The following is a 17423-nucleotide window of genomic DNA, read 5'->3' as shown; positions in this document are numbered from 1 at the left end:
TAAGCTATTATGTTTAAATTCTAGGTTCCAAGTTGGTAGAAGTATTTGGCAAGGATTAGGAGATACGGCTCAAAGGAAGTGTGTCATGCAAGTGGGCTTTGTGGTTTCAAAAGACTCCCTCCATTTCCAGGATAATTTCTTTCTCGGTCTCACACATATGGATCAAGACATGAGCTCTTAGCTGTTTCAGTCTCTGTGCCTTTGTTCTGCCACCTAACCTTTGAAATCATAAGCCCAATTAAATAATTCAATTTTTTCCATAAGTTGCCTTGATCAAGATGTTTTGTGAAAGCAAGAGAAAAGTAACTAAGATATCTGTGTTATAGGCACACAAATAGGTGCTAAGAATTTGAAGGGAAACAAAAAGTTCAAACAAAACCCAAACAAATAGATCCAAAATGCTATCGGGTGACAAGTACCTTCCGTTGGAGCTCCCTAATGGACTGCTGCACAGGCTGCAGGGCTTGCTGAGCTTCGGCAACTTCTGTGTTACACTTACTCATATAGTGTTCTCGAAGCTGCTTGGCCTGTGTGGAAATATAAAGTCAATATAAACTTTCACTTGAGATATTGATCATAGTTTAGTATTATGTTTCAGGAACAATGAATGTAGTCACTCCATATATTTAAAGTTCTTGGATTTAAACATAAAATTTCATATTATAAGAAATATTCTAGAAATTCCTAAAACAGACAATGAAAAGAACAAAACTAATATGCTAAAGCCACAAAATTTTAAAAAGCCTTGTGATTTATTCCTTACAAGATAAAAAGACATTAATATTTCACAAGTGAGCTGCGATCTTACAGAATTACTTGTCGGATTTAGTTGTAGTACTTTTAAGAACTGCCATCATTTAAAAATAACTCTTGAGTTACACAGTAATAATGGTGTTAGAATTGAACCTGTTCCTACAAGATTTGTACATAGACATCCTACCCTCAGTGTGACTGCACCTGGAGAAAAGGCCTGTGAGCTAACCAAGGCTAAAGAGGGCCACATGAGTGATGCCCTAGTGCAATCCTTATAAGAAAAGAAATACTGGGAGTGTACAGGTGTCAATGAAAGGCAACAAGAAAATAGTGGTATCTAAATCAAAGAGAGGAGCTGCAAGAGAAATTAAACCCATGGTTTGAGGACATACACTTTGACTCTGGACTTCAACTTCTCAACTGTAAGAAATATTTATTCTTTAAGCCTCCCGGCCTAGTATTCTGTTATGGTATTCCTAGTGGACTAATACTTGCAGGAATTAAAAAAATGTTACCACTCTTTCACCTTTTTAAAATTATAGTGAACAAATAATTCATAAAAAAATATGGTGTACAGAGGTAGGGAGATAGCTCAGTGCTTACAGTGCATGCCCAACAAGTAAGAAGACCAGAGCTCAGATCTCCAGAACTCATATACATGCCAGAGGACATGAGAGCTTGCCTTTAAATCTAGCCTTGGAAGACTGGGAGGAAGGATTCCCTGAACAAGATGAGTAGCAAGACTATCTCTATCACTGAGCTATGTATTGACTCAGAGAAACTGCCTCAAAGAATGAAACAGAAGAGCCTTCCAGGATGATTCCTGACATCAATCTTGGGCCTCTATATTCATGCACACACATTTACCAACAAAGGAGAGCCTGCATACACATATGCATGACATATACATATAGAGTTGAAAAAAAAGTGATAAAACACACACAGACAGACACACACACACCAACCACACAATGGCATACTGTTCAGCTTTCAAAAAAGGAAAATTTTCTGTATAAACATAGAGGATATTATACTAAATAAAACAATTGAAGCATTGAAAGATAAATCTGCATGACTTCAGTTAGAAGTCATACAAATAGAGAATAGTAGTTGCTAGGGACTGTAGATATAGGGGAATACTTGTCAAAGGATTATAGTACAGTGACTATAGTTACATTATACTACTGAAAGTAGATGTGAAATATTTTTACTATAAAAATCAAGCTCATAAGATAATGGGGAAAAATAACTTATGCTGTTAGCCACTCCACTCCACAGTATCTGTATGAATCTATAAATGTATACAATTTTGTCAATAAAAATTACTCTTTTTAACAAATACAAAGGGTTAAAAATACTGTAAAATCACAGGAAAACATGGCTGGCTACATTTATTTAAATGTTATGTAGAAGTATCAACTAGATGAAGTATAAAATTTGAAAACGTAAACTTTTATAGCAAGAATGAAAAGACTAACAATTACCTCTTCTTCAAGTTTGCCATCTCTCAAAGTGGGAGGTATCCCTGGGTGTTTGGCTACCAACAACTCCATTAAGTTATGTGTGGCATGAAGTCTCTACAAACAAAGAAAAGGTGAAGCTATGATGCAAGGCAGCAGACATCAGAGAATCTACAGTATGGCACATAGGGAATGAATTCAAAGTTTATATTGTCAAATAGTTTTCCTTTGAAAATATTTGAGTAACGTCCCCCCCACCCCTGGCCAGAGGAAAAAGAACAGCAAACGTGTTTAATGATAACATCAATTTTTTTAAATTAAAAATACACTTTTTTTTTTCTGCAGCATGGCTATGTGTTGGAGGTTGTTCTGGTGCTGCTATGTATCCAAATACTAAATACTGGCCCCCAGGATCTGTTTGCACTCCCAATGAGCAGATTCTCAAATACACCAAATGATGTTGTATAAACATTGCTCGCCAATCTTCTATGACTGCTGAATAAAATTGGCTATAGCCAACTACTAGAGAGATAGAGGTAGGCAGGGTTTTGGTTAGCAGGCTGGGAGTCTCAGGTAGGGAGCACAGGAGAGGGAGAAGAAAGCAGATAAGAGAACAAAAGGTTTACATTAGATGCGATGGGCCAGGAGCATATGGCCATGACAAATATGCCCCAAGGACAGACTGAAGGAGTAGAAATAACCCTGGCAAGACTTGAACCAGCAAGTAGCTTGGGGAGCACAGGTAGGAAATAGCCAGTCTAGTATAAAGAAATAGTTTAGGGGTAATCATCTAGTAATTATGCTAAAGCTGATTAAATAAATCAATAGGACTATGTCTCTATTACTGCGGGGAAGGGGCTGGCTGGGTCATATTAAGACCTAGCAGAGTTAATTAATAGCATTAATTGGTGCCCAACATGGGGCCAAAAGTAGTGCCCCTGAAGACAGACTGACGACAAAAAAGGAGCCCGGTGAGACTCAAATAGCAAGTAACTTGGAGAGTAAGTGCAGCTGGGAAATAGTCAAATTTAGCATAGAAAAATAGATTAGGGATAATCACCCAGTAGCTGCGCTAAGATGATTAAATAAATCAGTAGGATTACTGATGGGCTGGCTAGGTCATATTAACAATAGAGTTAATTGATAGCATTTACAACAACAGCTACGTACTCAGGAACAAACAGATATATAGGTGTACTCGAATACACCAAGCTTAAAGGATGAAAAGGGGGAAAGTTGGAGTTGAAGAGATTAGTGGAAGAAGAAAAAACTCTGTATTTCTGTGTTAATGCACAAATCTACTTCTGCCCTGATACTGAGTCAGCAGCTTACTAAAGGTTAGAAGCAATGAACAGAACTGAAATGAAATCACAGTAGTTTCACTCTTAAATTTATATTTTACCTGGGAAGATAGCTAGCATCACAAGATTATTACGAGAGATTTCTGCTCAAATATGATTTGGTGCCAAAATATGATTCAAGACGTTCAGTGTTCTTTCTATCTGGGCATAAATTACTAGCTATAGTGTAAGTTTCTGTGGAGTCTACATTACTTCAACTGTCTTAACCATTTTCAACCTGGCTTCTTAAATCACATGGTGCATAGTACTAATAGATTTAATAGTAAAAATCTGCAAATGATACTAGAGATATGTGTTTCATCTTCTCTGTGTATACTTGTGGAAGAGGAGATACCAGTTTTGTACAAGTAATTAGAGGGAAAGATATGTGCAGCATTTTATCCCAGAAGAGCACTGCTGAGCTGACTGGACCAAGTAAGGATTAAGTGAGCAACACTGCTTGTCAGCAGAGGTGAACTAATGAAAAGCAAGAACCAAGCTCATCACTCATCTTTGGATATTAAATTCAAAGCTTTGGAACTCAAACTGTCTCCTTGCCCTTCTTGCACATTTATTTATCTTTTTCAAGAGCAGGACATATTTCCCATTAGGTACTCACATGTGTTTAAGGTCCATTTCCTGCCTTGCTGTTCAGCTAACCTGTGCTCCAACCCTGTCCTTCTTATACTCCTTTCCAAATGTCCACTGTATCACATGAATATGTAAGTTATAAAGCCTGAAAAGTCAACTTCCCTAGCTATGAAGCCCAGGCCTGCCAAGGTTAGGACGTGTGTCTTTACATCTCACTTAGCTAGAATTTTACCTGCAGTACGCTTGAAAAACACAGTTACTGGCATAATTCAAACATACATCTCCTCCTAAAAGGCCTCTAAAAGTCTAGCTTAGAAGATCAAGGGGGTCACATTTATTTAGTGTGCTTATTTACATAGTCAGTTTACTTTGTTTAGCTATTTTTTTTCATTTTGATGAAAACTATTTAACAAATATGTTGATGTTATATGGAAAAATTATAAAATTAGCCTACTCTCTAAATTACAAATAATTCAAACTATCTCCCAGTGTAGGCTATAGGCCGACATAGAAAGAATGTTGATTTTCAAACTTTATTATATACACAAATCATTCAAGATATTAAAAAGGAATCCCAGCTTTTACCTCTAGTAATTCTGACTCAATTCATTGTTACCCTTTACTTTAACATTAACATTTTGAAAAATTGTTGTTTAAAGTAATTTGAATATATACTTGAAATTTTTCAGGCTGCACTTACTTGAAGTGAATCCGTCTTGAGTTTTCCTTTGTGTTCCTCAGACGAACGTAATACTTCTCTGTAGAGCTCCGCTGCCAAGGCGTATTCACCTGCAAAGAAAGGACACAAGTCACAGCACTCCTAGTGTTATCCACACAAAAACAGCAATTGTAACTCTTATTATGGTGATTATTATTGATTCTTCAGTGCTGGGGATAAATTTGGGGTTTTGCACATGCTGGACAGCAGCCCTTCACCAACGTAATACTCTCAAATATGCATCTCACTAAAGAATCTGACCTCTAATTAGGATTATTCCAGCTTTTTTTTTTTAAAGGTGAATATGGTTCCTTTATTTCACAGGATATTTTATTGTTTCATATTATAGATACATTTGGAATAAAGTATACTTATAATGACTTAAAATCATAGAGAAAACATAAACTTAGAGAATAATCTTCCTCTTACTAGACATAAAGTTGCTAATTAGCATTCATTATGACTTAAAGGTAAGGACAAATTTTGGTCATCAATAGTGATAAAGTATTCATGACACTGATCAATCTTTATCTAATTTTCAGAAAAATAATAAACTTTTATTGACATAGTTTTGTTCCTGGTATAAGGCATAAATAATTTTCAATTAAAAACATAAGCTAAACAAGAACAACAGTAATAGGCCAAACTGGGCAGAAAGAAAGACTAGGAAGCTTCATCCCCACACAAAGAACTAGAGCAACTAAGCATTGCTGGGTGGAGAAATGGTCTTCCCTGGGGAAGAGTTAGTTCATCAGTTGGTTATCCAATACCAGTACGAAGTCCTGAGAATAAATATACAAGTAACAGTATACATACTGAGAACATTATATTTAAGCATATATTTGTGTAAGCATATACATATATGCATGTAACAATTTTTTCCTTTTTTTCTTTCTTGGATATGTTTTTATTTACATTTCAAATGTAATCTCCTCTCCAGGTCTCCCCTCCAGAAACTCCCTATCCCATCCGCCCTCCTCCTGCCTCTATGAGGGTGCTCCTCCACCCACACAATCACCCACTCCCACCTTCCTGCCCTGGCATTCCCATACACTGGGGGATCGAACTCCCACAGGACCAAGGGCTGCTCCTTCCCCTGATGTCCAACAAGGCTCCATCCTCTGCCACATACACGGATGGAGACATGGGTCCCTCTCCATGTGTACTCTTTGGTTGGTGGTCCACTCCCTGGGAGCTCCGGGGACGTGTGGCCTTTGGACACTGGTGCTTCCCCCACAGGGCTGTAAACCCCCTCAGCTCCTTCAGTCCCTTCTCCAACTCCTCCATCAGAACCCCGCACTCAGTCCAATGGTTGGCTGCAAGCATCTGCCTCTGTATTTGCCAGGCTCTGGCAGAGCCACTCAGGAGATAGCCATATCAGTCTCCTGTCAGCAAGCACTTTCCTGCATCCCATATCAGTCTCCTGTCAGCAAGCACTTTCCTGCATCCACAATAGCATCCAGGTTTGGTGATTGTATACGGGATGGATCCACATGTGAGCAGTCTCTGGATGGCCTTTCCTTCAGTCTCTGCTCCACACTTTGTCTCCATATTTGCTCCTGTGAGTATTTTGTTCCCCCTTCTAAGAAGCACTGAAGCATCCACACTTTGGTCTTCCTTCTTCTTGAGCTTCATATGGTCTGTGAATAGTATCTTGAGTATTCCATGCTCTTGGGTTAATATCCGCGATCAGTAAGAGCATACCATGTGTGTTCTTTTGTGACTGGATTACCTCACTCAGGATGATCTTTCAAGTTCCATTCATTTGCCTAAGAATTTCATGAATTTATTGTTTTTAATAGCTGAGTAGTATTCCATTGTGTAAATGTACCACATTTTTTTGTATCCATTCCTCTGTTGAGTGGCATCTGGGTTGTTTCCAGCTTCTGGTTATTATAAATAAGGCTGCTATGAACATAGTGGAACGTGTTCTTGTTACATGTTGGAGCATCTTCTGGGTATATGCCCAGGAGTAGTATTGCTGGGTCCTCAAGTAATGCTATGTCCAATTTCCTGAGGAACCACCAGACTGATTTCCAGAGTGGTTGTACCAGCTTGCAATCCCACCAACAATGGAGGAGTGTTCCTCTTTCTTCACATCTTCCCCAGCATCTGCTGTAACCTGAGTTTTTGAACTTGGTCATTCTGACTGGTAGGAGATGTAATTTCAGGATCGTTTTGATTTGCATTTCCCTGATGACTATGGATGTTAAACATTTTAGGTGCTTCTTGGCCTTTCAATATTTCTCAGTTCAGAATTCGCTGTTTAGCTCTGTTCCCTATTTACTCCTCTAGAGTCTAACTTCTTGAGTTCTTTTTATATATTGAATATATTTATATATATTTGTATATATTGTATACATTGGATATTAGCCCTCTATCAGATGTAGGATTGGTAAAGATCTTTCCCCAATCTGTTGGTTGCCATTTTGTCCTATTGACAGTATCCTCTGCCTTACAGAAGCTTTGTAATTTTATGAGGTCCTATTTCTCAATTTTTGATCTTGGAGTACAAGCCATTGGTGTTCTGTTCAGGAAATTTTCCCTTGTGCCCATGTGTCCAAGTAGATCAAGGACCACCACAGAAAACCAGATACAGTGAATATAATAGAACACATGAGCATGTAACAACAATTAATGAAAAATGAAGCAATGATTTTTGACCATGAGCAATGAGAAGTATATAGGGGGGCTTAGAGGGAGGAGGGAAATGATGTAATTGTTATAATCTCAAACAGACAGAAATAATTTTTAAAAACAACCTTTGAAAAGCCAAGAGCTGTCTGTATAGTACTATGAGGGACAAGGACTGGGTCTTTGAGGCCAGCCTGCACTACACAGCAAGCTACAGGCTAGCTGGACTAGAGTAAATCCCCATCTCAAGAACAAAACAAGAAAAACATATGCAGAACCCAGGCACAAATCTTAGCAATCTTTCCAATTCTGATCACATCACAATGAATTCATGCTTATGCTGTTTTCTGTTTGTACTTAGCAGAGTACTCACAGGAAGCACTTCAAAAAGTATCTAGTAAAGCACAAACTGCCAAACAGTGGTCTGTGGTTCAAATCTGACCTTCTAGATTTTTATATAATTTCTCAGTTAAGAATGGCTTTATATTTTTATTCTTTGAATGCTGGGGATTAAAATCAGGCTCCATGTAAGCCAAATAGGCAAACAAAATGCCACTGAGCTACATAACAAAGCTAGTTTTACATTAATTTTAACAGTGGAAAGAATTTCAACATATGTTTTATGACATGAGAAATTTAACAACCATAGTTTTATTGGAGCCCAGCTCTGCTAACTCCTGTGCTGGCCATAGCTGCTTCTGCATTATACAAGTAGTAATGAGTGGATGCTGGGGACCCCATGGCTCACAAAGCTGCAGGGTCCTGTCTGCTTATTACATAGAAGGGTGTTGACACTGATGGGAAGGAGAGAGAAGCCATGGTTAGTGGCTGAAATGAAGCATCTACTTTTATTTGCTGTCTGAGGAAAATCTGAAAACTAGTACATTACAAATTAAACTTAAAACTGTCAGAAAAGTTATGAAACACAAAAAGGTGCAGAGATATTTCAGTTTCTCTGCCAAGAAGGTATGATAGTCTACTTAAAATAAAAACTTTAAAGTAATTTTAGTAATATTTAGTGTTGTATTTATAACCAAAATCAGTTTTCTACATAGATATGTACACTTCTGTAAATTTTGAGTTGCCTTTCTCTTTTATGATTCTAAGTTCACATATATGCACATATATATATGTACATATATATATATATTCCTATATAAATACACATAGCATTCTAAAATACATACTTTCACAATACTGAGGACTCAGCTAATTTCTATTTGGTTCTATAAGAGAGAAAATTATTTTCATAAAATAAGTCACCTAATATAATGTGGAGTAATATTCAATTATCGTCATGCAGTGAATTGTTTTGTTTTTTCAAACAGGCTCTCCCTATTTAACCTCATAACCTTGAATTCCCATTTTCATGCCCTAACCTTTATAGTGCTTAGACTGAACTGCTATTCGAACATATGGACATGATTAGTATCTATTCATAAAAAACAATCATTTAATAAATTCCCATTTAAAGGGAGCATTGTGCTTAGACCATAATTTAAGCAACTGATCAGGAATGAATGATTCATTATAGCATCTGGTTCATGTTTATAGAAATACATTGTCTGACAATGTATAAAATACAAATGTATTTTGAAATCTCAAAATACATATATGCAACAAGCAGCCACTTGATGGCACTAGCACTTCCAAGTTACTGTACTAGATTTGAGAATTCCAAACTCAATTTATTTCCAAAGAGTATCCGTAGAAAGTATGGTGTTTAAACTCATAATACCATGTGTTTAAAATACCAGTCACTAAGGATCTGAAAATATTCATTATATATCACACATTTCCATAATATAAGAAAGTGTTTCTAAAATTTGAAAATGTAGATTTCTTTTAAAAGTTCAGTCTTTACTGACTGATCCATATATAAGCAGAGTCTAATAAACAGCATTAGCTACTGTAATTCTATCTACAGACAAGAAACTAGAGTTTCTTGTCTACTCTTAGAGTTTCTTGTCTATGCAATGAAACCACTGGCTAAGAGTAGCAGTGCAGCTTGTTGGGCAGTAGCACGGGATTTCTATGCAGAAGCCTATACATTCATCCTGCCAAAGCCTGACCACTTGAGAATGAGCAAACAAGATGTTCTACCTCAATCCTAACAATGGAGCAGGGAAAGGAAACAATCAATCTGAGAGGGAGACAAGATAAAAGCCAGGGGACAGAGATCCACTTATTGTTGCTACTACAACATAAAATGAAGAGAGAGGCAGGTGGGATGGTCCACATCTGAAACCCAGCACTAGAACACACAAACTCTGTGGCAGATATTCTGAATCCCATGTGCTGGGATAACAGGTGTATGCACCATGTCAGGCATTAGCAGTGTTGAGAACGCATCTAAGCCATGTGAATATTTCATTAAGCAAAATGGAATAGTATCTCAATCACCAAGCAATTATGCAAAAAGAATAGTGTAGTTATGAAACTCCTATGCATAATATAAAATACATATAGTAAAAGATCACTTCTAGCTGTATGCAAACATGACTCAGGAGGCTGAGGAGAGAATACAAGTTTGAGTTAAACCAAGGCCACACAGCCAAGTTCAAGGCCTGCTTAGATTATAAAGCGAGACCTACTTTAGGGTTGAAGGGTACCATTTCTCAGACAGGATGCTAGACTTTAATGACCACAAAGTATTTTGATTACATTGATTATTTACACATTTTCAAAGGCAAGTATGCTTATTTTTTATTTGTAGTAGTCAAGTAATCTACACACTGTAATCACAGTTACTCTATTCAATAAAGTTGACACTGTAAAAAGCTGGTATTAGATATGATATGCATTTTCCCAATTTTTGCTTAATTCTGTCCAAGTTGGTATGAAATAAAGTTCAACTGTAAAATTCTTTACCAGAGTTGCTTGTCTATTCAGTCTTTTTTTAATGGACAATAAGGCTCAGATAATTTGGAGTTTAGATTGATCCCTAGACTACTACTACAGAGCACACTTATCAAAATGGATAAAAAAAAATATAGGAAATGTAAATTTGTAAATAATATTATTTGAAAGAGCCTATCCCAAAAAGAAACTTTTCTCAAAGTTGTAGGTACCATGTTTGGAAAACTTATCAGACCTACTCTAAACCCAAATTTTTGTCCTGTTAACTATTGCTAATAAAACTTACACTGTGAACAAGATTAAATCACTATCTGAGATCTTTTCGTATTGTATTATAATCCATAACATGAGGAAGATCTGGTTTTCAAGTTTTCAGTGTTTCCCTGTTTCATACTAAGAATAACACTTTTGGGGGGAGGCAAAGCAAGGGCTTCTCTGTACTGTGCTCTAAAGGACAGACATAGATGTGCTGTGTGTCAGAGACCAGCTCAAGCATGACCGTAGAGAAGCCAAGCATCTTTCTGCCCTGCTGGACCTGCTTCTACCCAGTTTGAATGGCTCACTAGTTCTCAAGCATCTTAGAAAGGAAGAGACACTCTCCAGGATGGTTCTTCCATGCCAAGGAACAGATAACAAAGGCTACTTGAAGGCTTAGAATGCTTATTTTGTATTCTACAGAAAGTACATATTTCTCTGAATAATCTTCTGTTTTTGTACATGAGCATGCAGGTACATGTGTATGTGTGATGCACATGCATTTGTATACACATGTGTATGGAGCCCCAATGACAATGTCAGGTGGCTGCTGTTGCGCAGGTACTGCCTATGTTATTTTTGGAGATGTCGTCTTTTTACTTGCCTGATATTCTCCAGGAGCTAGGCTGGATGGCCGATCTGCCTTCTCACTGCTGGATTACACCTAAGAGTGGTTCTTTTAAGCATGTTCTAGGGGAATCAAACTCAGATCTTCATGCACGCAAGGCAAGGAGTTTTTCCACTCCAGGCCCTTCTAATGATGTTTTAAGTTGTTACCTAAATGAGAACAGCTATAAAATGCCCCATGACAGCACATCAAAGTAGACTAATACATTAGTAACTGTCACGGTGCTTGATAGTACAGAAGAGGGTTACATGTGGAGGACTGAAGGAAATGCTATTTATCACAAGGTGGCTCCCTACCTCTAACGCACGGTGAAGCAGATCTCTCATTAGCAAGGGCTATAAACAAAGGCACCACTAGTAAACATAAATCCTTCATAGTGTACAGTGCTAAGCTCAATGCATAGTTTCTTATGCACATAATCCTATGGTAAAGTTTAATTTATAAATTAATGTAACAGATGTAACAAAACAACTATTAACACATTTTAAAAAATATTTTCTGCTTCAAATTTCCCTTAATTATTGATACGCAGGATCTCACATATCTTTATTTTGTTCTCATTCACTTCTAAATACTTCCTAGCTTCTCCTTTTGAATTTCCCTTTATACTGTGCTACTCCCTCCCCCAAATATGTGAAGTACTTCTAGTTACTTTTAATTGGTATCTATTTTTTCAATTACATTTACTCACTGATGGGGCAGGAGGGCATGCATGCCACAGAGCACATACGAGAATAACTTATGGGTTCTCTTCATCCAAAAGGTGGGTGCCAGGCACTGAACTCATGCCATAAGTTTGGCAGGAATCCCCTCACCAGCCTGATAGCTAGTTCAATTCCACTGTGGTAATTAAACAAGTACTGGAAGACTTGAATCCTTGTATCTACTGTCTTGTTTCCTATTTTAGATGTGTACCTGAAAGGAGCACACATTCCTCTGATGCTGGGCAGTGATCAGTAAGTCCTGACTAGATCACTTTCATACAAGTCTTTGTTACACTTAAGTATTGACAACAATATCTGCTTGTTCTGCAGTTGGGTTGGAGATATCAATACCTGCTACTACAATTACAGATTTGCCTATTCTCATAAGTCTATCAATTACTGTGATTATTTGGAAACTGTGGATTTAGTTGTGTATGCAAGATTTGAGATTTTACTTTGCATTTTCTTTCTAGACCATTCTTGGCATACACTATGATATGAAAAAACTGAATGTACAATATCAATTTTAAAATCAATTAACAATATGTCCAAGAATGTGTTACAATTTAATCATTTAATTCTATTTCTAAGTTTTCTGGTTGCTTTTAATTTTTCTCTATAAAAGACTAACATAAATATGGGGACATCTTTGTTTATGTCTTAATTTCCTAAAATTTTCTAATTTACTAATCTTCCCAAGGTAAAACTGATTGCTTAAGGTACATGTACACTGATTGATCTCAACATACTCTGCATAAGTGCTTGCTATGTAGCTATGTAGTGGAACCCATTAAACTCGTATCAGAAGTGTGTGAGAACATTACTCTATAATTAACCTTCCTCAAAAAGTACTGGAAGAATCAAATATAATAAAGCAATCACCTTCTACCTTTAATGATGTGAATGCCTGCTAAGCCGTTAAGGGCACAAACAAGTTGCCGGTGGGCCTCTTCACATTCCGTTCCACATTTCTTCTGCAAAGATGTCAGCAACTCTTCCATTGTCATGGTACTAAAAGAAGAGACAACTTTCAAAATCAGTACTGAAACCTCCAAGCATTATCTGAGCAAGAAAGTCAGTGCGCTAGAGAAAGGGCACAGTGCTCTTTAGTATTTGCACCACATCTTCCTTCAGCAGCTTTCATCTCCGCTTCTAAGCATTTATTTATGAGTACTTGACTGTCTGAGTGTGATGTGTGTGATGTGTGTGCGCGTGTGTATGTGCGTGTGCGTGTGCGTGAAAGAGGAGGTGGGGGAGGAGAGAACACGAGCATGCACATGCACACTGAGGCCAGAAGATACTCCCTGGAACTGGAGTGACAGGGTGTTGTAAGCGACCTGACATTGTACTGGGAAGTAGACTCAGTCCTTTGGAAGAGCAGGAAGAGTTTTTTGAACTGCTGAACCCATCTCCAGCCCCTTCACTTTCAGTTTTACAGTTATGGCTTATACTTAATTGTTATTAATCCAGCAAGTATTCTCCTCCTTAATCTGCTTTCTTTCACATTTTACTCTTTACTCAAAATGAACAATATGACATATTTGAAACAGTACAAGGATCACAATGTAAGACTGGGTCTAAATGAATTATATCACTACAAATTAATTAGAATTATGCTTTACTGTAAGTTTAAATTTTAGTTTATAAAATAAAAATTGAGATGTTCTAATAGTCAAGTCAGATGTCATTTCCACTAGAGAGATGTCTTAAACTATTTTTTAAATGGAAAGTGTTTCCATAGCAATCTATAATATGTAAAACTTATATCACGTTCAGTTTATATATGAATTTATCATCTTTGCTATTTCTAACTGTCTATAATCTACTCAAGTAAGCCCCAAATATAATCATCGTTACAATTCTTTGACAGCTAAGAGAGTTTCTTATAATACCAGGTACTAAACATAGGCCCCCTTTTAAGGTATAGTCCAATCCACAAAAAGAATTATGAAACAGGACACATATAGCTAGTACATTCTTCATGTGGGAAACTAGAAGTATTAAGAACAAAAAATTTTACCAGGTGTGGGGATGCCTGCCTTTAACCTGGGAGGCAGACAGAGACCAGCCTGGTCTACAGAGAGAGAGAGTACAAGGGCAGCCAGGGCTACAGAGAGAAATCCTGTCTTGAAAGAAAAAAAAAAAAAAAAGACAGAAATCCTCTCTAAACCAAAAATACAACCACAAAAACCTGTTATAATAATTTAAATTTTTAAAAGAAATGAAAACAATTTTTATGACTCTTTCACAAATGAGGCTCCACAGACACAAAACCATGAAACTAACAAAACAAACAAACAAACATAGCTGCTGCCTAGCCTGAAGTCCCTGAATAAAACTGGGAGTCAAAAGTGCCTAAATACTGCCCACTACTGCAACATAAATCCCACAAGAGACGTGAACTGATGGTCAAACCTCTTCTGGAGTGGCAGGAACTCCCCACGCACAGCCTGTGGATGGCAGCAGGCCTGCCGAAGCCGCAGCAGTGGATACAGAATAGAGGAGACGGTCCTCCTGTCCAAGCTGCTCAGTCTCAGGGCCCAGTCAGAGATCTTCCTGAGCTTCACCACGGCATCCTGGCAGCACACCTCATGCTGTCGGTGATAGAAGTGCCTCTCCACAGGGGAAAAATGGAGCCAGTGCATTTCTTCAGTCTGAGGTGGAATCTGGATCTGAAATGGAAAGTTGAAAACAATTTAGCCTGATATTTTAACTTTAATCCCAGCTTTTTTTTTCTTCTAACATTTGTAGCCAGTAAAAGTTTGGCATACTGACTTGGTCAATGACATCTTTCTTTGCAGACCTCCACATTATCCTGGCAATAAAACTGTACAGGGGCTGAGGATTTTTCTTGCAGTATGGATGATAGAGAAGTCGAATCCACCAGTGTTTGACACAATAAGGTTCAATCCCAAGAAAGACCACCAGCCCAAAAAGATCTGTAAGGGAAAAGCCACAGGACACAGGAAAATTGTTTCAGGATTTATTTTGTTGCTGCATAAGCTCACTCACAAACCCACAAAGCATACAAAAAACTTACCATGAAATAGAATGCATCTTGTAGCCTCTTGAATATGAACATTTTATCCCAGATCAATTTACATTTTTGAGAATCTACTGTGCTCTAGGTTCTGCTTTAACTTTTGGGATACTTAAGGCGTAAGAACTACTACAGAAGCTTGCACTTTACTCAAGAGCCTGATGCTGCTATCAGTGAAACTTCAATAGATTTGCTTAATTAAGACACATGCCTTAAAGCAAGACTTGTTAAATGAGAAAAACATGAAAAAATAAAAGTAGGAGCTAATCTCATGTGATGCAGAGAATCAGAGAATTTGCATAGAATAACTAACATCCCTAATGATCTTTCCTCTACTAACTTCATTTCTAGGAAACTAACATAAGACAATAAGGAAATGCACACAAAACTTACTTAGAGAATCACCACTCGTAACCACTATCCCATTTCTCCATGCCTGAGTGTAATTTTCTTTACTTTTATGTTTCATTAGTTGAAAAAACACAATATATGCCTTCTTCAAAAGGAGTAAAAATTATTTTTAAAAATGCCATGATTCCCAACCAGAGAAAATCCCTTCATGGAGAGGAGGGTTGGGAACACAATCCCATACTATGCCCTGGAGCCACTGGCTATCATTACCTTATGGGAAAGGGAGAGTAGATCTTGTTAAGTCAACTACTCTCTGTAAGGCCATATACCCTAAAATATTTAGGAGCACAAACTTGTCATGAAGGATTAAAACCTGGGTGGGTGAGTGAACTGGGGAAGAAATAAGAGAGGCAGGTGAATATGATTAGAATAGACTGTATGACTCTAAAGGAACTAACAAAAATGTGAAACAAATAAACAAACTACCTATTACACCATTTGAGGATGGCTAACAAACATTTTAGGTTGAAATTACTTTTTAGACAGGGCCTTGCTATATAGCTGAATCAAGTGACTCTGATAGCACACATGAATTATATACGTTTATCTGCAGAAATCAAAGATTTATAGTTCAGATCACATCAGTCCAATTGTTTTATGTACTACTTACCTAAAGTCCTCTAATTATATCTGCTGGAAACAAATTAACAATCTTATTTCCTAAAGATGCTTTCCTTCTAGCATAATTTATAGACGTGTATGACTTAGAAATTTATCAGCACACCACACTTTGTTCATTTTCCTCATCCACTTTCTGTTTCTCTAAGACAACTCTAGTCTAGACCCACAGTGCTAGCATTGCCTGCCTCCATCAATTGCTGCAGCCAAACAGCTGCTATCCTAGTACATACTCTGCTCTCTGACAACTACTCTCTGTTACAATGACAGTCATCTTCTGAAAAATAAATTCATCCGTAAGATGAATTTATTATATTGTGTCTAAATCCTTCTAATAGTTCCCAATTTTTCAAAAATTTCCCAAATTTTCAAAATTCAAATTCTATTTTTCAAAAAAAAAAAAAGAACAGTACTTTATTATGGTCTAATAGATCCGTTTTGGTTTTCGCTGTATCTACCCATTCAGTCTCTTCATGTTTGACTGCCCTAGCTGTTTGCTCTTTAGCCACACTGACACTTAAGTTTAAGGTCTCCTGCAGCCATAATAGCTTCATCTCTTATCACTTAACAGTGCTACAGATCTCAACTCAGCTGTCATTTTCTTCAGTATCCAATAATATAAATTTGATTTTCTCACCCTCATGCTTTCCTTTCTTCTCAGCTTTTAAACCTTCTTTGGAATTCACACTGAGTTGAGACCTCTATCTATACTATAGAATGGGTATAACACTTGGCCAATTTAAAGCAATGTGAGTCCCCACTATGTATCTGTCTTCATGAATACAAACTGAAGCATCACCCAAGTTCCATTTACTTCTTTTTTTGTTTGTTTGTTTTGTTTTTTGTTTTTTCGAGACAGAGTTTCTCTGTATAGCCCTGGCTGTACTAGAACTCACTCTGTAGACCAGGCTGGCCTCAAATTTAGAAATCCGCCTGCCTCTGCCTCCCAAGTGCTGGGATGAAAGGCGTGTGCTACCACTGCCCGGCCCAAGTTCCATTTACAAATTAATTGTTTTAAACTATAAAGAGCAAACTCTAAGTAAAAATACACTTAAATAAAGATTTTGACAAAAATTAAGCATAGCAGTACTTTCCCCTATAAGTAAGCAGCTCTTCAAGTATGGTGACTGTGGAAAGCCTGCATTACCTTCCAATCCTCTCTGCACTGGAGTGCCACTGATGCACCACCGATTAATCCCGCTCAAACGCTGGGCCATTTCTGCAGCCTAATGAAAGAAAAATATGAGTTGGAACAAAACACAGAAATCAGGTATGTGTTTCCTCATGAAAATGGCCCACTATATATCCTATTTCAGATAAGATACATCTGCTTTAATTTATGAGTTTTCACACTCGATATCGAATGTCATATTCAATAAGCCATTACCCAACACAGTGGTTCTCATTAGCAG

At 37.4% G+C, this 17423-nt stretch overlaps 1 protein-coding gene across 1 annotated transcript in view; it reads right to left on the bottom strand.

Annotated features, from left to right (window-relative positions):
- Positions 1–17423, bottom strand: part of Shprh (SNF2 histone linker PHD RING helicase) — a 71895-nt gene that overhangs the window by 36024 nt on the left and 18448 nt on the right. The window contains exons 11-17 of the mRNA XM_028777783.1: positions 17159–17237; positions 14718–14881; positions 14358–14614; positions 12832–12953; positions 4845–4933; positions 2238–2330; positions 420–527 (exon numbers count right to left, since the gene is read on the bottom strand). Of these exons, the coding sequence (XP_028633616.1) occupies positions 420–527; positions 2238–2330; positions 4845–4933; positions 12832–12953; positions 14358–14614; positions 14718–14881; positions 17159–17237 (912 nt within the window). The remainder of the gene's footprint in view (positions 1–419; positions 528–2237; positions 2331–4844; positions 4934–12831; positions 12954–14357; positions 14615–14717; positions 14882–17158; positions 17238–17423) is intronic.

Source organism: Grammomys surdaster, unplaced genomic scaffold (genome assembly GCF_004785775.1).
Source record: "Grammomys surdaster isolate TR1022 unplaced genomic scaffold, NIH_TR_1.0 315, whole genome shotgun sequence".
Lineage (NCBI taxonomy): Eukaryota > Metazoa > Chordata > Mammalia > Rodentia > Muridae > Grammomys > Grammomys surdaster.
The sequence above is the reverse complement of the archived record's forward strand: the minus strand, read 5'-3'. Positions and strand labels throughout refer to the sequence as shown.